Source organism: Coenobita brevimanus, chromosome 7 (assembly GCF_032717465.1).
Source record: "Coenobita brevimanus isolate Jiangsu-jjx chromosome 7, ASM3271746v2, whole genome shotgun sequence".
NCBI lineage: Eukaryota > Metazoa > Arthropoda > Malacostraca > Decapoda > Coenobitidae > Coenobita > Coenobita brevimanus.
In genome coordinates, this window is record NC_136960.1 from 6,261,044 (window position 1) to 6,288,296 (window position 27,253).

The following is a 27,253-nucleotide window of genomic DNA, read 5'->3' on the forward strand; positions in this document are numbered from 1 at the left end:
TTACCTAGTTCCTCCTTCCCCCTCTTCCATTACCACCGTGTTTCCCTACTCGCCTCTACAGAAGATGCCAACGGACATTCCTCTCTCTCTCTCTCTCTCTCTCTCTCTCTCTCCGAATCATATTTTTACCTTCCCTCCCACTCGCCCTCCGCCACTTTTCTCCAAACGCTCTTCTTTCCCTCCCCTTCTCTCCACCATCCCTTTTCCCTCGCATTTACTTTCTTTCCCTAGTTTTCTCTTTTTTTTCCTTCCCTCTCTCACTCCCTCTTTTCTTTGTTTCCTTTCTCATCTTTTTTCCTTCTTCCCTCTTTTTTTCCCCTTTCTTTTTTCCTTCCCTCATTTCCTAAAGCCGGACATTTCCTCATTTTCTCCTTCATCGTTTCCTCATTTCTCTTCTTTCCTCCTCATTTCCCCAACCCCCACATTTCCCCATTTCTCCATGAATATGTCCTCTCCTCTGTATGGTTAATCTCGTATTTCTCTTCCCCTCATTCCCCAAACCCTTACCTTTCTGCATCTCTCCTCCATTTTCCTAACCTTGACGTGTTAACTGCTACTTCACAGTTTACTTTCACATTTCTCTTCTTCCCTCATTTCCCAAACTCACACGTCTGCATTTCCCCACCTCTGCATATTTACCCCAACTTCAAATTTCTTCCTCCCTCCTTCCCCAAAGCCTCAAATTTCCGGCTTTCCCCGTGACTGTTTCCCCACTGAGTCTAAACTGGCGGTGAGTGAGACAAGGCCCCACCCAGCTCACCAACCTACATAGCAAGTTGAGCTGCTTCACCGCGTTCAAGCTTTTCACCATCATCACTCTTAACTGCAAACCCTAACCTAACCTGATCCTTATGTCCTAACCTAGCCCAAAATAACCTAACACACCCAAGCCTAACCTGACAAACAAATCTAACTCGCCCTACCAAAGTAACCTAATCTAACCTAATCCAAACGCTCTAACCCAGCCTAAAATAGCATAACCTAGCCCGACACACTAATATCTAACCTAACATATCCCTAACATACCAACTTAGCCATATCGTAACGCGCTAACCTACCCTAAAGTACCTTAACCCAACTGAACCATACCTAACCTAACCTTCACAAACCTAACTTAACCTCACCCTGCCAAACTAACCTAACCTATCCTAACACAACCAAACCTAGCCCTAACAGACCAACCTTACCTAAACTAACACTAACTCAGCCAAATTTAGCGGAGACCTTCCGGGGGAAAATACCAGTGGCCAAATATACAAGGGCTCGAAAATCTGCCACGTTGCCGGCAGTGTGGGAGAAAAATAAGTGTTGCCAAATCGAACTGCTAAATACTGCCATCAAAAAATAAAGAAATAAATAAAATTAAAATAATGCTGAATTATCTACAATACTGACAAAAATTTCTACAAAATGCCCTGATCTCAATGAAATTCAGAGCTAGCTAGATACTAACTTCTCTAGATCTGACACTGCCAGTTAGAAAAAAATCCAGACATGGCTAAAATATATGCTAAAATCTCTATAGTACTGACACTATTCTTTAAAAATTCCAAAATATACCCAGATATCACCAAAACTTAGAGCTTGTTACTGTATTTTCTGTAGATCTGGTACCAAAGCGCTACAATGACAAGTGTGTGTGTGATTTGGCTGGCAGTGGAGTGGGCGAGGGGAAGACCTGGCATCGCAGTGGCCAAGAAGGTAAACAAAGAAGAACCACTGATCACTGGGGTAGTCCCGCTCAACACGCGGTCACACACGCTGATAACACGTGACGCATCTGAGAAACACACAAAAATACAGCAAAGAGCAAGCAATATAGCGGAATATCACGTACTGCAAGCTGGCAAGGAAGTAAAACAAAGAGGTACCCGCCGTCACTAGATCAACACGAGGTAACACGCGCGATTGTGACACGTGGTACACACACACACACACACAAATTTACCTTATCTACCTATAGCCAGACGCATTAATCCCGTAAGAGGTAGCCACAAACAAATCGCCTCCCTGTCATTCTATCCCCTGCCATTTCGCTGCCCTCTCCCCAGCTCACACCCTTTAAACAGCAATGAATAAATACTAAATTAGAAAGGCCTGTTGGTACAAGTTAGCGGGGAGATAAAGAACTATATTTGATCAATGAGACAATCCTGGTCAACGGTAACACGGGAAGACCAGCAAAGAAATACACAGAAATACACTAAAATACACCAATGAACAATCAGGGGAAGGCCCGTTACTCCAAGTTGGCAAGGAAGTAAGCAAAGAAACAAAGAACTACCCTTGATCACTGGGGGTAGCTCCGGTCCACACTAAGGACACGCAAGGCAGTAACACGTGACGCATCAGATAAATAAACTAGCCAAAAATACAATAGCTTTTATCTTATACAGCGCTATAGTTAATATAATGGGATGGTCAGTTACTTTAGTAGTCAAGAGGATAATCACAGAATTACCCTTGATCACCGAGGTCAAAACTAGGTCACACAAACGCTCGTAACACATGCTAAAGTAACAGAGAAATACCCCAGATCTTACACAAGAAACTGGATATTTAGGAGATGCCACAACTACGATTCAAATATTCCTAAGTGTTTTCTATTTACACTGACCATTTACTAACACTTTATAGATCTCGCCATTTGCTAATACTTTTCTTCAGTGATATTTCCATCTCAAATGACCCCCAGGAGGAATAAAGACGTGAGAGTAATAAGATTAAGAGTAATTAAAGAAAATTTCTGCAAATAGTTGGATTAAACAAAAAAAAAACTAAATACTGGAACTGTTTTCTAATGACATTTCTACATTTGCAACACTTTTCTTCCATGATATTTCCACCTCAAATGAGTCCTGGGAAAATTAATGACGAAAGAATAATAAGAGTATTATAGAAAAGTGTCTGCAAATAGTGACGGAAAAAACGCTCGAAGACTGTGATATAAACAAACTGTACGAAAATATCAAGTGCAGTTATGGCTTCTAAAAATGTATTTAAAAAAAAAAAATCCCTTGCACAGCAGTGAACATTTAAGGATTTCACTGGCCTAAGTAAAACGTAATCATTTTGGACTTTGACTTCATATTATTAAAACCTGTTGAACTGAAAGAAATAATATCTAATAATGAAGCCTTAAGAAACTGTACCCTGTAGGAAGGACGCAAGTCAAGAGTGAGAGCAGTGGAAGTTAGTTATTTGAGAGGGGCATATGAGGTTACATGGAAACAGACAGACAGAAATGAGGAAATAACGGAGAGTTGCGGTGCTGATGTGGATGTGAGTGAAAGTGTTACGGGAAATACTCTGAGATGGTATGGTAATGTGAAGGGGATCGAAAATGAGAGACTGACTAGATGAGTGCAATATGAGTGAGAGGCCAGGAGAGACGGGGAGGCGGAGACCAAGGATGAGATGGAAGGACGGAGTGGAAATATAGGCTATGAAAGATGCGGGGGGGGGGAAAGAGTTGAGAGAGGGCAGAGCGACATGGAAGAGATTTGTTTGTGGCCACCCCTCACCGGATTAAGGCGTCTGGCTATAAAGAGAGCAAGAAACCCACATACTGAAGTTGTGTTTACAGTGAAAATATTTGTTTCGGTCAGATTTCGATCCGACACTGCTATATCTGCACAAGAAATATACTGTAGTTATAATATCTGTGTTTAATATCTGCGTACACTTTCTTACATAATCATTCTGTTTCCATCCCAACAAACTCTAGCTGAATATTAAACAATTTTAATATATCTGGGTATACTTTCTTGCATAATCACTTTTCCCATCCCAACAAAATATATTTGAATATTACACACAATTTTAATATCTCGGTATGATCTCTTATACAATCACCCTACTCCCATCCCAACAAAATCTACCTCCACATTAATCACATTCTTAATATCTGGGTACACTGTCTTGCATAATCATTTTATTCCTATCCCAACAGACAGATGCATATGGAAGCAAGCCAGTTAAACCCACAAAGGAACGTTCATGCGACGCTAAAAATATCATACAACATATTCCTCTACAACTGTCCTCTTTTCACTTTAATTTGGCTCAGATTTTTGTCCTTTTGCATCTTATTTTACGTCGCTCAATGGTATAGATAATGACAATGCTATGGCAGGTCATCCTTTTCACAGCACTTCTTTGTGACTAGCACCATAATTATTCTAGTGTTTATCTCCTGTTCCAACTCAGCATTCAAGATGGAGAGGTGACAATTTTAGAACAAGTTACAGTAAAAGGGATATACTGGTAATATCTAGTTTGCTATACTCACCGTCGGATGTCGTTCACTGGCTTGTTCGAATATTACACAGACACAAATTCGTTCTTGCCAACTCTCTATCCCACGTAACAGCACTGGTAACAAACACTATCTCAGGGTCCTCCTACCCCCATTCCCAATATCCATCCCTACGACACGAGAACCATCCGTAGCCACCACACACTTCCTTGTATCGAGTAGGGTTTTATTGTCGTTATTATTATGTGTAGTTTTTTCCGCACGTATTAACCACTTCACCACAAACCCGTATTTTCTCGTTACCGGATATACAATTTCACGCAGTTCAGGGGAAACCGTAGTTGGTGAAGAGTTTAAATGAAAGCTGTGTCTATCCCCTCCTGCAATTCGCTCAAAAAGAAGGCCAGGCAAAAAAAACTCGTTCGTCGGTAAGAATATTAGAAAGATATGCTGTCTCGGTGTGGCTGTGTTGGTGCGGATAGCGTGTGGATGAGAGAGGGTAGGGCAGCTTACTGAAGGTCTGGCTGGCTCTCTTCCTGGCACCCTCTTTATCTGGTTGTCTCACGCGTTCGAAACCTTGGCACCCGGCCTATTCTGAACACACTCTCCCCTCCCTCCCTCCCTACTTGTCTCCCTGCCCCTCCCTACCTATCTCCCTCCCTCTCAACCACTCCCTGTTCCCCTCCCCTTACCTCTCTCTCTGCCTCCCTCCCTACCGATTTCCCTTTCCCTCTCCCCTCACTTCTCCCTATCTCCCTACTTTTCTCCCTGCCCCTCCTTACCCCTCTCTCCTCCCTCCCTAACACTCCCTCTTTCCCTCTCCCTACCTTCTTCTTCCTCTCCTTCTCCCTGCCGACCCCTTCCTCTGCTTCCCCCTCTCCCTCTCCCTACCGACATTCCTATCACTTCCCCTCCCTCTTCCTCCCTCCCTACCACTTCCTCTTTCCCTCCCCCCCATTGTTCTCTCCCTCCTTCACTCCCTCTCTCTCAGTCTTTCCTTCTCCCTCCTTCTCTTGCATCACCACTACCAAGACCACCACCATCACCAGCAGTTACCATTACTACACCAATCATCATCATCATCATCACCGTTCCTAGTCATCACCATCTTTACTACCAGCTGCATCTACCATTAACCTATTACCACCACCACCACCACCACCACCATTCCGAGAAACAAATAAAGTGACGCGAATCCAGAAATAATAACAGGAAACCACAAAAGTGAGAGAGAGAGAGAGAGAGAGAGAGAGAGAGAGAGGGGGGGGGAGTTCTGATAATTTTTGTACTCCTCCAACGGCTTCGTCCTCACAGGTGACGGCAAAATACAAAAAAAAAAAAAAAAATCCTAGGAATAATATTTGTTGCAAGAAAAAAAAAAAAAAAGTCCTAGCAAGACTGTAAATAGCAAGAAAGTAACTTTGTAGCAAGAATAAATTTTGTAGCAAAAAAATACAAAAAATTACGTCCATGGAATACTGTACGTAGCAAGAAAATAACTTTGTAAAAGAGAAAGAAAAATATCCCGAGCAACTGTTTGTAAAAAGAAAATACAAAGATATACACGCGAGACTTGTATGCAGCGGAATTAAAATAAAAAAACAACTTGTTATAAATAAAGGCAAGAAAAAAAAAAAGTGTGGCAATAAATAAACCAATAAATAAATAAATAAATAAATAAATGACACGTGGGAGTGTGTGTCCCTCTCGCAGCCAAAATGGTTACCCAACTTGGTCAACATTATCTGGTTCTCGCCGGAATGGATGACGTCATTAAAAGGCTTCACGTCCCATTTCCATCCCTATTAACATTTTTCCACCTATTACCATTCCATTTTCTGCCCCATTAACATTTTATTTTCATCCCTATTAGCAATCCTTTTTCACTATTCAGCCCAATTAACACTAGATTTTAACTCCTACAAGCATTACACTTTAAACTCTAAGCATTCTATTTTACTTCCTATTAACATTCCATTGTCATACCTATTAATCTTCCTTTTCCAGCCCCATTAACATTACATTCTAACCCTTATAAACATGTCCCTTTAACGCCTATTCTATTTTAACTCCTATAAACATTCTAGCTCCTACTAACACTCCATTTTCATCTCTATTAATATTCCATTTTCAGTCCTCTCAACATTTCATTTTCAGCCCGAACACCATTACATTTACACCCTATACACATTCTCACTCCTATAAACATTCTATCATTCCATTTTCACATTCTGTTTCCACCTCTATTAACATCACATTATCACCCCAACTGTAATTCTAGTTTTACTCCAATTAACATTCCATTTTCAGCAGTATAATAATAATAATAATAATTCCATTTTCAGCCCAATAAATATTCCATTTCAGTCCCGCTATGAATATTCCATTTTAACTCCTGTAAACATTTCTAAATCCTCCAAACGTTCCATTTTACCTCCAATAAACATTCAATTTTCATTTCTATTAGCATTCAGTTTTACCCAATAATCTATCTTAACACCCAAACATTCTACAGTATTTTAACCCCTAATATCATTCCCTAAACACTCAAAATTCCATCTTAGCTCTCTATGAACATTCTACATTAACAAGCATCCCTATCAATACCATTTTCAACACAATTATCATTCCATTTCAGCTCTGTAAAAAATATTCCACTGTAGTTTATATTAACAGTACAATTTTACCTTACTATCATTCCTTTCATACATAAACAGCGCATTTTCACCTTATCATCATTCGTCTCACATTAACAACGCAAATCAAACCTATATCTTTTTTTTCATATATATTAACAGTGCACTATTACCTTAAGATCATTCTCTTCATTTATTAAGTGTAATTTAACCCTAATATCATTCCTTTCATATATTAACAGATCATTTTTACCTTACTATCATTCCTCTCATAAATTAAGTGCATTTTCAGCCCTATATCATTCCTTTCATATATCAACAGTGCATTTTTAACCGTGTATTATTCCCTTCCTATGTTATCACGTGTTATGCATTCTCACACGTTCCCTAACACCTTTTCCTTAGCGACTTATTTTACTTATTACAACTATTGTATACTGTTCATATCTTTTTATTTCCAAGATACATTACATAAACAACATTAAAGTGATTATTAACGAGCTGTATGAAGAAATAAACCGCTATGGAAGTGGTGTTAGGGAACTTCCTTAACCGGATAGGAAGCTTACTTAACACCTCTTCCTTAGCGATCTAATTCTGCTCCGTTACTATTTCTTGTGTGTTATTCATCCAATCTATATCATTAAAAAGATGTATGATGCAAAAATGAGAATGTTAATGGGAAATATAGAAAATAAATCGCTAAGGACGGGGCATTAGGGAGCTTCCTTAACCGACGAGAATATGGGTCTACGGTTGGTGTTCTCGCTGGTTGATGAAAAGCCCTAACACCTTTTCGTATACGATTTACTTTGATAATTACACCTTGCTGTCCTATTCTATGTTACATAAATCCTATCAATAACGTCATACTCTGCATTATTACTCGTAACATACAAAAGGGTATTATTCAACCTTATCCAAAAATAAATAAGTAAGGAAGCGGTGCTAGGAAGCCTCCTAATCCGACGAGAATAAGGATTTAGGACAAATCGCTAAGGAAGAGGTGTTAAGGAGCCTTCTAATCCGACGAGAATACGGGCCAAAGACTCATTCCCAACTACAACTGCTCATCGCCAACTACACCTGCTCATTCCCAACTACACCTGCTCATTCCCAACTACACCTGCTCATTCCCAACTACACCTGCTCATTCCCAACTACACCTGCTCATTCCCAGCTACACCTGCTCATCGCCAGCTACACCTGCTCATTCCCAGCTACACCTGCTCATTCCCAGCTACACCTGCTCATTCCCAGCTACACCAGCTCATCGCCAACTACACCAGCTCATCGCCAACTACACCAGCTCATCGCCAACTACACCTGCTCATCTCATCGCCAACGACACCTGCTCATCTCATCGCCAACGACACCTGCTCATCTCATCGCCAACGACACCTGCTCATCTCATCGCCAACGACACCTTCTCATCTCATCGCCAACGGCACCTGCTCATCTCATCGCCAACGGCACCTGCTCATCTCATCGCCAACGGCACCTGCTCATCTCATCGCCAACTACACCTGCTCATCTCATCGCCAACTACACCTGCTCATCTCATCGCCAACTACACCTGCTCATCTCATCGCCAACTACACCTGCTCATCTCATCGCCAACTACACCTGCTCATCTCATCGCCAACTACACCTGCTCATCTCATCGCCAACTACACCTGCTCATCGCCAACTACACCTGCTGCAACACTTTCTGGGCAGGTGAAGCCACAAGCCACACAGCACACTATCAAACCACCGGCACGTATTGTATTCACGTTTGTGATTTATCTCTGCACAATCAGTCATTTTTGAGCTGTGTTTGGCTATCAGTGTTAGGTCTTTGTCATACGCTAGCCTTATACGGTTCTGTTACTGCTACAACAACAATTACACTACTGCTACTACTACTAAAGCTACCACCCCCATCATTATTACTAATACTACTAAAGCTACCACCACCATCACTACCATTCCTACTACTACTACTACTACTACTGATACTAGAGAAACCACAACCATGGCTACTACTACTGCTAAAGCCACCACCACCGTCACTACTATTCCTACTAATATTGCCACCATCACTACTACTACTACTACTGCAACAACAACAGCTATTACTACTACTGAACCTACCACCACCACCACCACCACTACTACTAATTATATCAATCTACTGAAAATAAACTCCTGTAAACCAAAGCAAACAATGGGGTCTGTACCAAGAGCCGTCCCTGTACCCACCTAGTTACTGTGTGCTACTGTGGGGATTACCGCCAGGTATTTTTACCTATCTTATTTTTATCTATCCCTCTAACTTATCTGTTTATCTATTTATCTGTTTATTTATTAGGAGAGGAGGGAAAGACATACTAACATTATTAATACAAATATAAACATATCCATCAACTAGACATGTGTCGATTATAAGTAAAGGAATTATAAAAAATGCGGATGACTATGGCAATAATAATAATAAAGGTGGTGATAGTGGTGACTATAACTCATAATTATAATCATTAATATTTAGCAGTAGTAGTAGTAGTAGTAGTTGCAGTAGCAGTAGTAATAGTAGTAGCAGTAGTAATAGTAGTAGCAGTAGTAATAGTAGTAGCAGTAGTAATAGTAGTAGTAGTAGCAGTAGTAGTAGCAGTAGTAATAGTAGTAGCAGTAGTAGCAGTAATAGTAGTAGTAGCAGTAATAGTAGTAGTAGCAGTAATAGTAGTAGTAGCAGTAATAGTAGTAGTAGTAGTAGTAGTAGCAGTAGTAGTAGTAGTAGTAGCAGTAGTAGTAGCAGTAGCAGTAGTAGTAGCAGTAGCAGTAGTAGTAGCAGTAATAGTAGTAGTAGTAGCAGTAATAGTAGTAGTAGTAGTAGTAGTAATAATAGATAATAATAACAATAATAATAATATAATAATAAAATAAAAATAAAATAAAATAATAAAATAAAATAATAAAATAAAATAATATAATAAATAATAATAAATAATAATAATAATGCCACCTCGTCTTTTCCCAGCAAACAACAGGCGATTTTATATATCTCCAAGAAATCATGGCAATCAAAGGGTTAAGAGGTCATCGTATGGAATGGGTTCAATGGAGGGGAGAGAGAGAGAGAGAGAGAGAGAGAGAGAAAGAGAAATAGGTCAATAATAAAAGAAACACTGAAACAGGAAAATGAAAGAAAAATAATTGGACGAAGAAAAAATGAAGGAAAGAAATTGGATGACATGAAAACGAAAGAAAAATGTATTGAAACAGTTAAAGTAAACGAAACGGTGAAACAGACGAAGAGAACTTATACCTGTACTGCGACAAACAGAGGAAAAAAGGGTAGGAAACATTCAGGGCGAAACAGGAGGAAAACGAAGGAAACGGTGAAACAGGAAAAAGCGAAGGAAATAAACAAGGTGAAAAAGGAAACAAATGAAGGAAACAAAGTGGGTGAAACGGGAAAAAAAAAAATAAAACTGGTAAACCCTTTCTCTAAGATGGACACTTTTCGTGCTGGAGGGGTTACATACAGCCTCGTATTTTCGTCGGTTACAGAAGCTCCGTAACACCTCTTCCTTAGCTATTTTTTTCTGGCTAGAGGTGGTTAATAATCTTTTGCACGTTATTTACACAGAGTATGGAGATATTGCACGGCTTTATGTAACACAGAAGAGGCCTGTGAGGTATACTAAAGTAGCTGTGTGATTTCTTCCTGTGCATTTTGAGAAAACATGGAAACTGCATACCCAATCCTCCAATATGTATGCCAGTTTTGTTTAAAGTCCTGTGCTCATTTTCTCATTTCTTATCGTTTAAATTTTTGGAAGGGGGACTGCCCCCAGGAATCATTGGGGGTCCCACTCCCCAAACATCGCATTGAGGATTAAAGTCTGTTCAACATGTACTAGGATATCAGTCATGTATGCTCTCCTTTCACTTTCTAAGAATGTTTGATTAGATATGGGACGCTGAACCCTCTAAAAATCATGGTTGGAAAATTGAATTTAGTGGACAAGCTTCGGAGTACACAGACTAACTCACCTAGGAAGTTACATTCAAGTTTTTCCCCTATTTCTGATCGTTTTTATTTTGGGGAGGGCTGACTCTCAAGAATCAATGAGCGGGGAGGGGGTCACGCTCCCCATATATCTCACTGCGACGAGATTCCACTGTGCAACATGTACTATGATATCGAACCCATATGTACTCTTCTTCCCCTATTCTGTATCCTTTATAAGTACAGAAGGGGGCTGAATCCCCTAAAAATAATGGTGGAAATTTTTGCATAGTAGAAGACATTATCAAGGAACAAGAACTCACCTCAGAAGTTTCACTGAAATACATGTGCACACTTTTCTTGTTTCTGATAGTTTTATTTTGGGGTGGGGACTGATCCCCCCTCCCTCAAGAACCACTGGGGGGTCAAGCTTCCCAAATTTCGCATTACGGATGACAGTCATTGTGCAAAATGTACTATGATATCACAACTATATCTGCCCTCCCTTCAATATTTATGAAAATGTTAATTTGGTGAGGGGGGCTAAACCCCCGTAAAAATGAGAGCTGGAAAATTTAGATTGGAAGACCTTCCCAGTACCCTGAGGAACTCACCGGGCAATTTTCAATCATATCCACCATAAAGCATAGGAAGCGTTAAAGCGCGCGCGCCCGCGCGCAAACACACACACACACACACACACACACACACACACACACACACACGCACACGCACACACACACACACAAAGCTGAATCTAGCACAAAGGAAGAGGGTGCGTTGCCGAAAATGACACCGTCCCGCTGCGTAGGATTTTTAAACAAAATAAATCGCTTAGGAAAAGGTGCTAGGGAGCTTCCTCAACAGACGAGAATATGGATCATAGCTTTTCTTAACTCTTTTCAGCACGAGGCTCTTCCTAAGTTGAATGAAACCGTCCGAAGTTATCATAAACGACTGAACTATAACTGGGTTTACAGAAATAGCGAAACTCAAGGGGTGGATGACAAAGACGGAGGAAAATATAAATGCAGGGAGAGAGAGTGCAACAGGGTGTGGCAATGATAAGATAAAGGAGACAGAAAAAAAGCAACAGACGGGCAGATTAAAAGGAGGGAAACGAAATCCGAACACGAAAAAAAAGGAAAAAAAACACACACACACACACACACACAGACGAGCTGCTTAAATGGAGAGAGGGGAAATCCCGACGGGAGTTAAAAAAAAAAAAAAAAAGTTTGGGGGGAAAGAAAAACTATGGTTCTTTCATTTTAACTTGGCCCAGATTTTCGTCCTTTTGTAGTTTATTTCACGTTGCTCAGTGGCAGGACGACACAATGCCAAGGCTCTACATCCTTCCATGGTACTTCTTGACTAGCACCATCCTCTCATGTTAATTTCTTGTTTTAACGGAGCATCCAAGAAGGAGAGGACAAATTTAAGCAGTTGGTGAAAAACAGTATAGCAGACGACCTGTGTGTGTGTGTGTGTGTGTGTGTGTGTGTGTGTGTGTGTGTGTGTGTGTGTGTGTGTGTGTGTGTGTGTGTGTGTGTGTGTGTGTGTGTGTGTGTGTGTGTGTGTGTGTGGTTATATTTGTAAGATGACGTCAGAATTTCGAAAACATGAATGATGAGTGCATGACTGAAAGGTACATTCCACTGGGTATGTTGCTGACAGTTATCCCTTCTGTTCTCTCTGGTGGTGGTGGTGGTGGTGGTGGTGGTGGTGGTGATGATGATGAGGAGGAGGATGTTGATAATGATGATGTCAATGAGGAGGGAGGGAGGAAGGGAGTAGTAAAGGAGGGAAGTGGTGTCGTGAAGGAAAGAGAAACAAGAGAAAATGGAAGGAAGGCAGCAAAGGAAGGAAGGAAGGAAGTCAAGCAGTGAAGGAGAAAACCAGCCTCCCTTAAGAGAAAAAAATAAAGTTATTTCCTACGAGCAAGAACGAAGCAAGCACGAGCCTGATACATTATTTCATCTAGCTGGTATCTTGGCACGGAGGGGGAAAAAAGGTGACGTCAACCGTAAAGAACAGATCATACTGAAAGATGCAAACAAATGTGAAGATGATATGGTAAAGATGCAAACAAATCTGACGTCAACTGCATAGAAAGATGATATGGAAAGATGCAAATAAATAAATAAATAAATAAAAAACAAAGACAAAACAGAGGGTACAAGAGACTGACACAGAGACGGGCCAGACAGATAGAGGAAAAAATAACAGATTTTAATAATAATAATAATAATAATAATAATAAGGGTACGGTAGACTGATAAAGTAGATAAAACGAACAGAAAAAAAAGAAAAAATGAAATTAGAGAAACTACATAGAGGGAAAAGGGAAAAGTGAGAGAGAGGGGTTGTTAGGCAACAGTGAGGGGAGGAAACAGAGGAAAACGGAGACAGGCAGACATTTGAGGGGAGAAAGATGGAGAGAGGAAGGGGAGCAAAGGTGAAAAAAATATAGACAATAACAAAGATGAGGTATGAGAATAAAGAAGGAAAAGGTGAAAATAAAGACAAATAATAAAAAGGAAGAATACGAAAAAAAGGATGAAAACATAAGATAAATGAAGAAAAGAATAAATGAAGCAAAGTGAGAGAATAAAGGATGAAAAAGGAGAATAAAGGAAGAAACGAAAATAAAGGGAGCAAAAGAAAATAAAGGAAGAAAATTTGAGAATAAAGGAAGAAAAGGAGAATAAAGGAAGAAAAATGAATAAAGTATCAGAAAATAGAGATTAAAGGAAGGAAAAGTGCATAAATGAAGAAAGGTAAGAATAAGCGAAGAAAAAGTAACAATAAAGAAGGAAAACGTGAGAGACCAGGAAGATAAAATGAAAAGTTGGACAATAAAGGAAGAAAAAGTAAAACAGAAAAGGAAGAAGTGTAAGAGGATAGAAAAAGTAAGGGACTAAAGAAAAAAGTAAGAATAAAGGAAGAAAAGTAAGAGGGTAGAAAAAGTAAGAAAATATAAGAAAGCAAGACAATAAAGGAAGAAAAAGCAGAGATTACACGTCAGAGGGAGGGGAATATCTACGTTTATGGGGCAGGGGGGGAACATGTGACAAGGGGAAATTTATGATGAGGGGAAAGACGCCAACATGGGAACAAGTAGGGGGATAAAGAGGTGGGGGGGGGGAAATGAGTGGGGTTGGAAGTGATGGATCAGTTGATTAAAAAGAGAAAAAAAAAAAGATGGAAAGAAGAGACGAAAAAAGGCAAAAGTAAAAAAACAGGGGTTATTAATATGTGCAAAGTTTTATATATATATATATATATATATATATATATATATATATATACAGTTAACTATCTGTCTACCTATCTATCTGTCTATCTATGTACCTGTCTGCCTGTATTTACGTATTTATCTAATCATTTATTAATACGCAAATGCTAAAATGAGTAAATAAAAAGGACATGATGGAGTACAGAAGTAAAATGAGAGAGGGGAAAGAGATGAAGCGAGGAAGTATAACTGAAAAACCGAGATCCGAGGAAATAAAAAATGAAAACGAAAAGAATGAGAGTGTAGAGGACAAGAGGTAGCATGGCGGGTGAGTGACGCAGTTGGCCGTCCACCGCCACAGCACAACAACAACATTCCACCAGTGACGGCAAAAAATGTATAAGACAGGGACCAATACGTAAATACATAACAAAGGGACAAGACAGGAGGGGTGATGAAGGGTAGACTGGGGACTGGGAGAGGAGAAAAGAAGGGTGACAGGGAAGAGCTGGAGAGAAGGGAAGGGAAAGGGATGAAAAGGGGAGCTTGAGGATTGGGCAGGAGAAAGGGAGGGTGGGAGAGAAGGTATGGAAGAAGAGAAGACGTGAAGAGAGGGGAAGGAAGGGAAGACTAAAGAGGAGAAAATGGAAAGGTGAGAGGGACGGAGGGGGAAGGAGGGAAGGGAAGGGTAAGAGGGGGGGGAAAGACAGAGGGAGAGGAGGGGAAAGACAGAGGGAGAGGAGGGGAAAGAGAAGGGTGGGGGATGGGGAGGAAAAAGACGAATTAGATGTGTGTGTTTCGACTGCAAGAAGGTCATTACACACTTCACTACGATGACGTATGTGTACAGCTTGAGACAGAAGTTCCCTTACTTGTCACTTTCCTCTGCTAGCTAATATCAATAAGCTGAAAGGGACCTGGTAGGTTTCTCTGCCGATGGATACGAAAGTTTATATAATATTTTCACCTCTTCTACTTGCCAATTTCCTCTGCTGGGTAATATTCCCAATCTGAAAGTCAGTAATTTCTCCGCCCACAGAAAAAAAAAAAAAAAAAAAAAAAAGTTAGCCTAATATTTCACCTCCCGTACTCCTCACTTTACTCTGCTGGTTATAATATTCCTAGTCTAAGAGGGATTAGTAAGTTTCCCTGCCCATAGATACAAAAGTTCGCTTAATATTTCATATCCCATTTCTCACACTACTCTGCTGGCTAATATTCCTAAGCTGAGGGAGACGGTGTGTTTGCCCAAAGATACAAAAGTTCGCTTAATATTTCATCTCTTTTCAATTGGAATATTTCTGTCTATAGATATAAAAGTTCTCTTAATATTTCACCTTCTTTCCTTCTCGCTTTACTCTGCTGGCTGATATTCCTAGTGTGAATGGGACTGTGTGTGTTTCTCTGCCCATAGATACAAGTTCCCCTAATACGTCACCTCTCCTACATCTCACTTTATTCTGCTGGCTAATATTCCGAGTCTAAAAGAGACGGTGTGCTTCTCAGCTCACAGATACAAAAGTCTGCTTAATTTTCACCTCCCCTACTTGTCACTTTACTCTGCTGGCTATTATTCTGAGGAGACTCCGTGTGTTTCACTGCCCACAGATACAAAATTTCGTTTAATATTTCACCTCTCCTCACTTTCCTCTACTGCCTATAATATTCCTAAGCTGTAATGTTTCTCTGACCAGAGATACAAAAGTCTGCCTCTCTTAGTTCTCATTTTCCTCTTCTGGTTAATATTTCCATGCTGAGGGAAGCATAGTGTGTTTCTCTGCCCCCAGGTACAAAAGTTTGCCTAATGTTTCACTTCTATTACTTGCCACATTCTTCTACTGGCCAGTGTTCCTAAAATGAGACATATGTTTCCTGCCCACAGATACAAAAGTCCGTCTGGAATTTCACCTCTCCTACTAGTCACTTTCCTGTACTAACTACTATTCCTACGCCGTTAGAAGCCTGGTGTGTTTCTCTGCTCATAGAAGATCTTCTTCTTCTTCAAAGTATAGAGGGCCACAGTCGAGGACACGACACACTGCCCTTCCTCAGCCGATGGTGCAGGGTCTTAGGTCACAGGCGGGTGAGCTGCCCCGAAGATCGCAGAAATCTACACAACAGGCGCATAGCTTGTAGACGTGTATCAGGGTCACTGGAGCCACGACCAAGTAGGAGAGGGAGGGAGAGGCGGGGGTATCCAAGGGCAGCCAAGTGGTCTTGGAGGGTTATCCGCTGGGAGTGAAATCTGGGACACCACAAGAGGAAGTGTTCAACAGTCTCCTCGGTAAGGGGACACCAGGGACACCACAGGGATTCCATCACACCTAGACGGTGTAGGTGGCCGTTCAGACCAGTATGGCCAATGCGCAGGCGGGTAAAGGCCACGTACAGTTGGGGGCAGGGATGGCGGGCCCAGGGGTGAATTGCAGCATCAGCACGGACGAGTCCTAGAGAGTTTTATCTAGATTACGGGAGAGGAACTGCTCCCAAAGAGATCTGCAGGCCTGTCGGATATGGGAGCGGAGAGCAGCGGGATCCGGATCTAGATGAGTTAGATGTTGGGAGTGCAGGGTTTGCTGAGCTGTGTGGTCCACAATTTCATTGCCGCGAATGCCAACATGCGAGGGGACCCACTGAAGGCGCACAGTCCAGTGGGAGGAGGCAAAAAAGACAAGGAGGAAGTGAATTGCACGGACTAGTCGCACGTGGGAGGATGGCAGACTGGACTGGAGGAGGTGTAAAGATGATTGGGAGTCAGTGTACTGGCGTTTTACGAAAGTCAGTGCTTGGAGGATGGCATATAGTTCTGTAGTGAGGACAGAGTGGGGTCCAGATAGGGTCCAGGTCTGGCAGAGAGAGAGGTCTTCAAAGTACACTGCTGAGGCGTAGGCGGCAAGAGGGGAGTATGAATCGTCAGTAAAGATTAGAAAGAAGCCTCCACAAGGAGGTATTCATACGGTGGAAAATCTGACGGGCCAATAAAGCATCAGAGGACTTCCGAAACGGGACGGGGAGGTCTGGGAAAACCATGGGGGAGAGGTCAAGCCAGGGGGGGACAGGGAACATAGGGGAAGTGGGGACAGAAGACGGGGACTCATAGAAGATACTGTTTGATATGATGCGTCACGGGGGAAAGTGACGGACATATCTCAAGCTCGAGGTAGACGCAGCGGAAAAGTAGGCCAAATTTCTCCCTTACTGTTCTCTATGTTATATTCTTGCTACCTCCAGACGGTTTTATTCTCAATGGGGAATATTTCTCGAATCTGAGGGGTTAGATATAAACTTCATTAACTCCTTGTGTTCGTGAGGTATTTTCTTAGTTGAATGAAATCGTAGAGATCAGTGGTTCTCAATCTGGCGAACGCGAGCCATTTCAAAAGGGGGGCCACAGAAAACTGGCTTTGCGTGTGCGTGCGTGTGCGTGTGCGTGTGCGTGTGTGTGTGTGCGTGTGCGTGTGTGTGTGTGCGTGCGTGCGTGTGTGCGCGCGCGCTTGTCACCATGAACCATTGATTTATATTCAGTATTCATATTCTGTTTTTGCTCCAGTCTTATAAGTACATTATTTTTTCTACCCATGTCATAGGTTGCTTCATTCTTTGTCTTCCACCTTGTTATCTTCCTTTCCTGCCCCCACCCCCCATGACCTGGCCGTTTCGAGAGAGATACCAAGGAGTTTTTACAGTGTAAGATTGACCACGCCCCAGCTACTATAAGATTTGAGCATCAAGTTGGTTTTTGTTCCTAATATGTACGTAAATCAGCCCAGCCATTTTCGTGAATTATTTAAAATATCACGAACTTCAACTGCCAGTAGCTGGTCGCGTCCACAGCTGACTGCTTTCTGTTTCTCGCACTCACATACTCGTTTCTTCGACTGACTGATAGGTAATCTTGTAAACCAAACAATAATAACTATTGGTATCCCCGTAAGCTGAAAGGACGCAAAATGGTTTGTTTCTTAACAAGAAGGAAGTCTGACAAAAACGTGATTATGAACATGCACGTAATGATTTTATGTCTGGCTGTGAGGTGCTGTTGATTTGATGTTTGTGACTGAGGTGCTGTTTTACAACCATGTGTTGATTTTATGCTTATGACTGAGGTGGTGGTTTATGACAATTTGGAGATGTTTATAACCAAGTAGTGATGCTTCACGACCATTTTGTACTGTTTCTATGACTATCACCATGTTGTCCTACTTTGAACATGGTCATGTGGTGTGTTTTACACTGTGGTATGTTAACGACCATGTGTTGTTTATGACCATATGGAGGAGGAATTTATAAACATGTGGTGTGTTTCTGACCATCTGAAGGCGTTTATGATCGTGTTGGTGTTAAGTTAATGTGTTTTTTTTTTAATCCAAAGGCATCCATAAACAAGCATCTTTGTGAGGACACTTTCTGAATTGCTCGCTCTCAAGACAAAATACCGAGGGATAAAATGCATAAAATGTGAACACTGAGGTGATGTGCATCGTCCACTCTACCACGCGGCCTCGCTCTCAAAGTCAATGGCAAAAGTATCAGTATCAAAATTTTTGATATGTGTACTATTAAGCTGAGTGTGTACTTTAGTTACAATTAAAACAGTATTAATAGTATTTTTCCTTTTTGAACGAGGTAGGTAAAGAAGAGGACGCCTTCACGTGGAGGGGAAAGGGGAAGGGGGTGGGTGACAGAGAGAGAGAGAGAGAGAGAGAGAGAGAGCGCACCTCACAGGCACAAACATCAACTCAATACGTGCAATTTCCTAATCACTTTTTATCAAATTTCCTTCATGTTAAGAAACAAACCAATTTGCATTCTTTCACCGCAGATACAACAAAAGTTATTACCGTCTGGTTCACATAATTATCAATCCGTGGACGTATGTGAGTGCGAGAGCTGACAAGTGCGAGTGGATGTGGTCAGCTACTGGCACTTGAAGTTGGCGAAATTTAAAATAATCAGTAAAAATGGGAGGAAATATTTATGTGCAGATCAGGAACAAAAATCAACTTCTGATGCTCCAACCTTAATAAATAGGGTGTGGTACATCTTACATTATAAGACTCCTTGGTGTGTGTGTGTGTGTGTGTGTGTGTGTGTGTGTGTGTGTGTGTGTGTGTGTGTGTTATATATATATATATATATATATATATATATATATATAAGCAGGGTGACCAGGCGACTGACAGATAGGGAAAGCAACCAACTAACTACACGGGTGGAATGAATAATTTGCTTTGATGGCTGGAGCAGAGACAGAATACTGATACTGAATATAGATCAATGGTTCATCGTGACTGACACACACACACACACACACACACACACACACACACACACAGGGGGGGAGGGAGGCGATGATAAACACTGCATCTAATGGATGGGATTCTCTCTCTCTCTCTCTCTCTCTCTCTCTCTCTCTCTCTCTCTCTCCTGTCTGTCTGTATTCACGTGCCCCCCTTTCTTTCCCCTCCCCTACCCCCTCTCCTTCCCTCCTTCCTTCCCCTCCCCCCCCTCTCTCTCTCTCTGTTCCGATTCATGCTTTGGTCAATGCCCTCCTCTTCCTCCCTCAATAAACATACATTTCTTTACCTTCACCTCCTCTATTTTTCCCTTACCATCTCATCATCCACCTCCTTATGTTTCTCTCTCTCTCTCTCACACACACACACACACACACACACACTTCATTTATCTTTCCTTTCTTCGTTCTATTTTGTCACCGACCTCCTATCCTTAATTTCCCTTATCTATGCAATTTGTCTCTCGATTTATTACCACTATTATCTCTCTCTCTCCCCCCCCCCTTTCCGTCTTCCTTTCATCCTCTCCACTATTTTTTTCCATTTTCTCCCCACCACATTTCTCAGTCCCTCCCCTCTCCTTCTTTTGCCATCTCATCTCCCTCTATCTCGTCCCCCTCCCTCCCTCTCTATTATCTCTTCCCGCCCTCTCCCCTTCCATCTCTCTCTCTCTCCCTCTCATTCCCTCCATCTTCACCCCACCAACTCATTTTCTGTTCTAAGTCCCCTCCCTCTCAGCCTCCCCGTCTTTCCCTCTTACTTCCCCATCTCCCTACCTTAACCCCACCACCTCACCTAATATCTCCTCCCTGTCCCTCTCACTCTCTCCCTTCCTCCCCCCTCCTGTCGCCCCCCCTCTGCCTCTCTCCCTCCCTGCCCCTCTTCCTAGTATGGGCGACGCACTTGATGTCTAAATATATACCCACCTCACCGTCCCCCACCCCACCTCGTTAAGAGGAAGCAATGCTGAGGAGGAGAGGGAAGAGAGGGGAGGAATAGGAAGGAACGCTAAGGAAATGAAGGGAAAAGGAAGGAGAAGGAATAAGTTTGAAGGGGAAAAAGGGAAGGAATGCTGGAGAAGGGGAGGGAAGGGGAAGAAGAGGAGAAAAAGCAAAGGAGAGGGAGCAATGCATGGTTAAGATGAATGGACAAAGAAAGGCCAGAGAGGTGGGGAGTAATAAGAATGAATGAAGATACAAATGAATGGAGAGAGAAAGGAATTAAAATAAATGGAAGAAGGGGGGTCTGAAAAGAAAGGAAAAACATCTAGGGAAATACACAGACATACACACATACATGCACACAATCATGTACTCGCAGTGTGCTAGTAGTCAACCTAACTAAATCTACAACATCTTCAAGCTTTTCTCAAAACTACTATCATTCACAAACAAACTACAACTCTATGCAAAAATCACTTATTTCCCTCCTTCACCTGTTATTTACAAAACCCTACTCCTCCACCTTTCTACAAGTGTTACCGTCAGATCTTTCACATGTCACACCTTTTCAGTCACCCATTTTTAATCTTTATTTTGCAGTTGCATCATACATATTCCCTTGTAAAAAAATCAGTTTCACCACTTCTATTTTTTTTTTTTTCTGTTCTTTATTCACATCCCTGAGTCACACATGCCTACTTGTTTACAAGGGTCTGTGCCATAAGACCCATTTCTGAAATTTGTTTTCTTTTTTGGGTATATGATCCAGAGTCAATGGAATTTCCAGCCTTATGACTTATGTACACGTGTTACACTGCTCACCGTATCGCTGGCACTGGGCAATGATGTGACTCATTCCCAGTACCAAATAATTATAAATGAAATATCATAATGCTTGGTCATAATGCTGTTTATCAATATATCTAGAGAAGAAAGTAATAAGTAGACTGCCATGGATGTCTCTCATACATTAAAAACAAACATGCAAGATGAACGTCTGACAAACCTATACTAGACAGCCCAATGCTGTCATGTGTGTACAAAAGGACTACACAACTATGAATATTTTCACACATACTGAGTTTAGTAGACAAAATCTTTTTTAACATGACTATGAACTTGCTGAGCAAGAGAAGCTATTGTACCAACAAGTTCCATTACATACGCCACTAAAGTGATGTGGTATACCAGCTCTTACCTCTCCATAAGAAGAATAGGAAGAACATTATAAGCAGTAATGTATTCTGGCATTAACTAAGTTACAACCAGGGAGATGTTCCATTTAAGACACTTGTTCAGATATATGTACTTCTAAATGAGAGACCGTGGTTCATTCATTTTAACTTTTTTTTTGTCCTTTTGCAGACTATTTCCTGAAGTTTATTGTCAGAATAAGACAATATTATGTTCCCCAACCCTTTCCACAGCACAAATTCATGACTAGCGCCATATTCAAGTGTTAATTTACTGCTGCTTGCACTCAGCATTCAGGAGAAAGAAATGTAAATTTTACTCCCACTTGAAGTATAAAAAGGTACAGTGGCTGCAAAGCAGCAGAGACACACACACACACACACACACACACACACACACATCCGGTAACTGTGTGAAAAGGATGATGGTACTAGAGGAGGTGGGCCAATAGTCAATAACTCCCCTATCCCTCCTCCTCCCATTACCTCATGCTCTCTCACACAGTTTCCAGATGGGTAAGTGTTTGGCTGCTGCCCCACAACAATCTTCCTCATTTTCAAAGGTTCAAATTTCTCAGCAAACTCCCTTAGCCCTCCTCCTCCCATCACCCCAACCAGTGTCACACAGTTTCCAAAGAGCTAAGTGTCTGGTTGCTGCTTCACTATCACTTCACTAAAGTTTACTCACATTGATATGTCCTAACTTCTGAGCAAATGCCTTACACAGAACATTGCCTAGCAGTATCCATATCACATCCAGTGTACCGAGATATATTTTTCTAATTTACTGTGTTGCAATTAGTTTCACTGCTCTCCCATAAACCTACCAACACTACAAAATCACCCTTGCTGTTGCAATATACCATACTGAAGACAATTGCTTTATAACAAGATATGCATTAGTCAAACAATATCCCAACAGACAGCATAACTGAAAGCAAGACATAGCGACCCCATGTGTTAGTGCATAAGGAAATCAAAGACCTTTGGAACTCGCCTAGTGGTCCCATAACATCAGAGGTCAAAATGCAGGAAATATTAACAATTTAGGGGAGGCGGTGGCTCAATCGGTAGAGAGTTGGCCTGTAGTCCTAATGGACTGGGGTTCAAATCCCGCTGGGGCAGGGAACAGTTTAAGGATTTGAATTTCATACATATCAGACTTTATTGATCTACCAGAAGACCCGCCGACATGTAAAACTACCCCCGCTAATACCAATACACCAGTCCTGTATGAGACAACCCTAGCAGGTATTCAGTGTGGATGGTGGGTGTTAGTGCCAAAGTGGTGACATGTAGAGGTGTATGGTATGGAGGAAGACTACTGGACGACCTTGAAAGCAGGCTGTGAAGCCTATGTCCAGAGTTGGTAAAAAAATAAAAAAATAAAAAAATAAAAAATAAAAAATAAAAAATTCAGTGAAATATACTTGCCAGAATACAGTATTCAGTACAATGCTCTCCTTCGCTATCCACACAAGATCTGATCCTAAGAGACTTACCGTATATTACCAGCTACTGCTCAACACCATATCACACATCATCTAATTCATACATACAGTGGAGTCTCTTTTATCCGAGATTCTTTTAACCGTAATATGCCATTAACCGTAAGTTCTACTAAAATGTTCTCATTCTGATTAACTGCAAAAATCTGAAACCTATCCGAAAATTCAAACACGGCGAGCTTGTTTCGCGCCACTAGCGTTAATTTACGGTTGCTCCGCTAGTCACTAGGGCGAGTTGCCCACTCCCTCACCTGCATCCACCACCTCGGAAGATTTGGATGATGTGGGAGATGATGTGGATGATGTGGAAATGATTGAATAAGGAAACAAAATAAGAAAAAACAAATAAACAATTAGGTTTAAGACTTATTTGAATTGCTTACAATGAATTACATAATTGTTTTGGTGAAGGTTTATTTGAGTGAAGGTTTATTTAAGTTGACAATTTTTATTACAGTTACAGAAGTGCAGTTACATACGTAGTTACCACAGTGTATTAAGTGTTTTGGTGATGGATGTGTGGCTCTTGGGGTGCTGGTGGTGGTGGTGGGCTAGATGTCGCCAGAAATGGGTAATGGGTGAGGACAATACTGTTCCCTTGTATCCTACATATTATTACAGGATCTTTCATCCGAAAAAATCAATTAAACAAAACTTTGAAAGTCCCATGATTTTCGGATAAAAGAGACTCCACTGTACCAGTAATTTCTCCAGAACCATTCATTATACTGCAAAGCCAATAACTGTACACTATTGGAAGTGGAATGTTTAGGCTTCTACACCAAAAAATGATTATGTGAGATAAAAGCATGTGCTGCACTACATCTATATATACTGTACTTGAGCATCCCAGCCTTTTAACGATATAATGACCCTTTTGGTATTAAGGTTAAAAGTACATGTTAATGACCACTAAGATGCCTTTTTATCACCAAACTTTCATGGCTCTGGTAAACTGTTTACTGAATTCTAAAGGAATTTCAGTGTCTACATGTAATCATTCCTGTAGTGCCACAGAAAAATGTTGATTCTATCTATCAGCCAATCCTTTACAGACCTATACAAGCATAATATAGGCCAATGGCTTCACGGCTCTGTCCAATGTAAACCTTTACAAACATCAGTATGGCATTAATATAGCCAGGTGGCTCTGTTAACCAGTTATAAAAGTGTTCCTCAACTCCTTCCATATCCACTGCAAAGTGGACGGTGAACTGCAGGAGAAAGCAGCTTCAGCCTGCAGTGTGCTGATTAACGTTCACCTATGCCAGAGGATCTAAAAGCAACAACTACTTCACTAAACTTTATCATTCCCAGAAGCTTCTACCTCCCACCCAACTACCCCATTCCACCCATCCTCTTACTCTATGCACTCAGATTATGTACCAAGTGGAGACTGACCTGAGAATACAGAGAGGAGACTGACAGGGTCCTGCTTGGGGGCTGCCATGATCCCATACCAAGCCTGCACACAAAGGGAGGTGGAAAAATGAGCTTAACAGAGGAATATAATAACACTGAGACCCTTAAGCACTACACTATCATTGTCACTATCATCATCATCATCATCATCATCATCATCATCATCATCATCATCATCATCATCATCATCACCAACTTTCCCACATCAGTATAGAGTAAGGTAGGATCCAGACACAAAAAGTGGGAAATTATGATGCTAGGAAACCTACTAACAGCACGCCTGGATAAGGGCCAAACACTCACACTTAATTCGAGCTCCTGGAATTCTGACTTTACCTCACAGCCCTAACCATCTATACATATTTTCTTAAATAATATGGTATTCTTTACACATATATTTCACATACATATGCCACACACACTTGTACTACACATGCAAAACAAATATGCTAATATTTCATGTGATTGCAGAAAACCAAATTTTTAACACCATATTACATTCAATTACTGTAGGACAAAATTATTGGTGACACCAATATAAACACAAATGTTTCTAAACTCCCTCCATACCTCCCAAAAGGAGGATGGTGGACTGCTTAAGGGCAATTTCAGCCTGCAGTCCATTCGGTTCCCATTCATATGAGCCTAGAGTCACAACAGCAACAACAATTCTTCTCTGACCCTCAACATGTGTAATTTCAGGTTGCACTCAATTATATACGGGGTGAGCAGGTGGAGATCGTCAGACGTGAAAGGATTGAACTTGCTGGTGAATCTCTTGAGTGTGTGGAAGAGTTTTGTTATTTGGGAGACATGTTGTGTGCTGGAGGTGGGGCTGGAGCTAGCTCTGTGGCTAGGGTGAGAAGTGGTTGGAAGAAGTTCAGGGAGCTCTTGCCTCTCCTGACATTGAGAGGGCTCTCCCTACGTGCTAAGGGGTCTTTGTATGCAGCATGTGTTAGGAGTGTAATGCTGTATGGTAGTGAGACCTGGGCAGTGAAGGAGGAAGACATTCGCCGGCTCAGACGTACTGAAATGACAATGATTAGGTGGATGTGCAGTGCATCCCTGCGTCCAAGGCCTGGAGGGGTTGGGTTTACAATGGAAGAGTTGAGAGGTAGGATGGGACTGGAGTGTATTGGTGTTGTGATGAGGAGAGGTAGATTGAGGTGGTTTGGACATGTGGGAGAGGATGAGGGGATGATAATTGGGTGAGTGGGAAGGTGGAGAAGTGTTAATATTGGGGGTGGGGTTGTGAGGGGGTAGACCCCGAGAGAAGACATGGGACGAGGTCATTAAGTGTGACCTTAGGGTTAAGGGACTGAACAGGGAGGCTGCAATGGATCGTGCAGCGTGGAGAGCCGCCATTAGGTGACCAAGGCCGACACATGCCAGCATGTTGGAGCCTTTAAAAACGAAACGATTTTCAGGGATAAAGCTTCAAAGAAGATTACGCTGTAAAGAACGGTCCTGTAAAAAGGTCTCGACAGAATGCAGGGTTCAGTTACAGTAACATCAGGCAATGTACAGTGACTAATGATACATGTCTACTACATAAAACCTGAAACCTGTTGCATCTGCATCCCAGCACCCTAAAGGAGCAAAAGAGAACACTGCTTACCTCCTTCAGACAGAGGGCTTTTTTTTTTTTTTTTTTTTTTCTGGCAACCACCAATGATTTTATTCATTGCACTTAGAGAGAGAGAGAGAGAGAGAGAGAGAGAGAGAGAGTGACTGACTGACTGAAGGGTTAAAAACAACCTCCACTAAAGGAAAAAGATATTTCATTATTTTCTTCTGGTTGCCACCAGATTTTTATTCAGTTTAAGAATATCTATGTCAAGTTCAAGTTTGAGAAGGTGAAAGGGTAGTGATTGTAGCCACGGACTGGATGATGACAGTGAGACACAAAGGCAGGTTTTGGGATAAGCTGGATTAAGTAGTAGGAGAAATGCCCAGGAGTTATAAAGTGATTGTAATGGGCAATATAATTAGTAGAGTAGGCATTGGTCCTGTGAATGATACCATCATCATCATCATTCTCCAGATCCTCTTTCCCACTCTAGGGCAGGGTGAGGAATAGCAACATCCCGACAGCCCAAGTTTGCCCAGTCCAATGGGCCATGCTTCCATTCACTCATCATTCAAGCCTCCGCAATCCTGGCTTTATCTGATACCCCCAAAACATTCACCACATTCTGTAGCTTCACAAACATATCCGACAGAGTTAATCTGGACGCTGTCATGTTAAAAAGGGGTGCCAAATCCCTGATCATGCACTTCTACTCTCAACATTCATCCAGCCAGCTCGATCTCTTACCAGTCCCCTAGACTCATCAACTTCCATACTTCTCATCCTCACACACTCATCCACCATATCCCTCCACCTTCTCCTTGGACTTCCTCACCACCTCCCTCCTTCAAATTCACTCATATATACCTTTTTCACCACTCTATTGTTATCCATTCTCTTCACACGACCATACCATCTCAGTAATAATGAGGTACCAGGAATGAATGATAATGGGAAGTGACAAAGACATGTGTCAGGAAAGGAGGTTGTACATTTGTAATTCTTATTTTAGACACAAAGATGCTCATATATATATATATATATATATACTGTACATGGTACAGAGGGATTGGAGAACATACTGAAAGGAACCTGACTGGTCACATGATCATAGAGAAATCAATGCTGGGTAATGCTGCTGATACAAGGCCAGTGAGAGGAGAGATGTGATTGGTTCATGATCAGTGTGGGAGTGC

At 41.5% G+C, this 27,253-nt stretch overlaps 1 protein-coding gene across 2 annotated transcripts in view; it reads right to left on the reverse strand.

The window, feature by feature from the left end:
• LOC145404411 (uncharacterized) overlaps window positions 1–27,253 on the reverse strand; it is a 104,071-nt gene that overhangs the window by 64,650 nt on the left and 12,168 nt on the right. Inside the window, exon 5 of one of the 2 annotated variants that reach the window (XM_080275934.1) lies at window positions 24,463–24,530. In XM_080275934.1, coding sequence (XP_080132060.1) covers window positions 24,463–24,530 — 68 coding nt within the window. Of the gene's footprint in view, window positions 1–4,291; window positions 4,752–24,462; window positions 24,531–27,253 lie in introns of those variants that run through there. The other variant, XM_080275929.1, reaches the window with a different exon arrangement.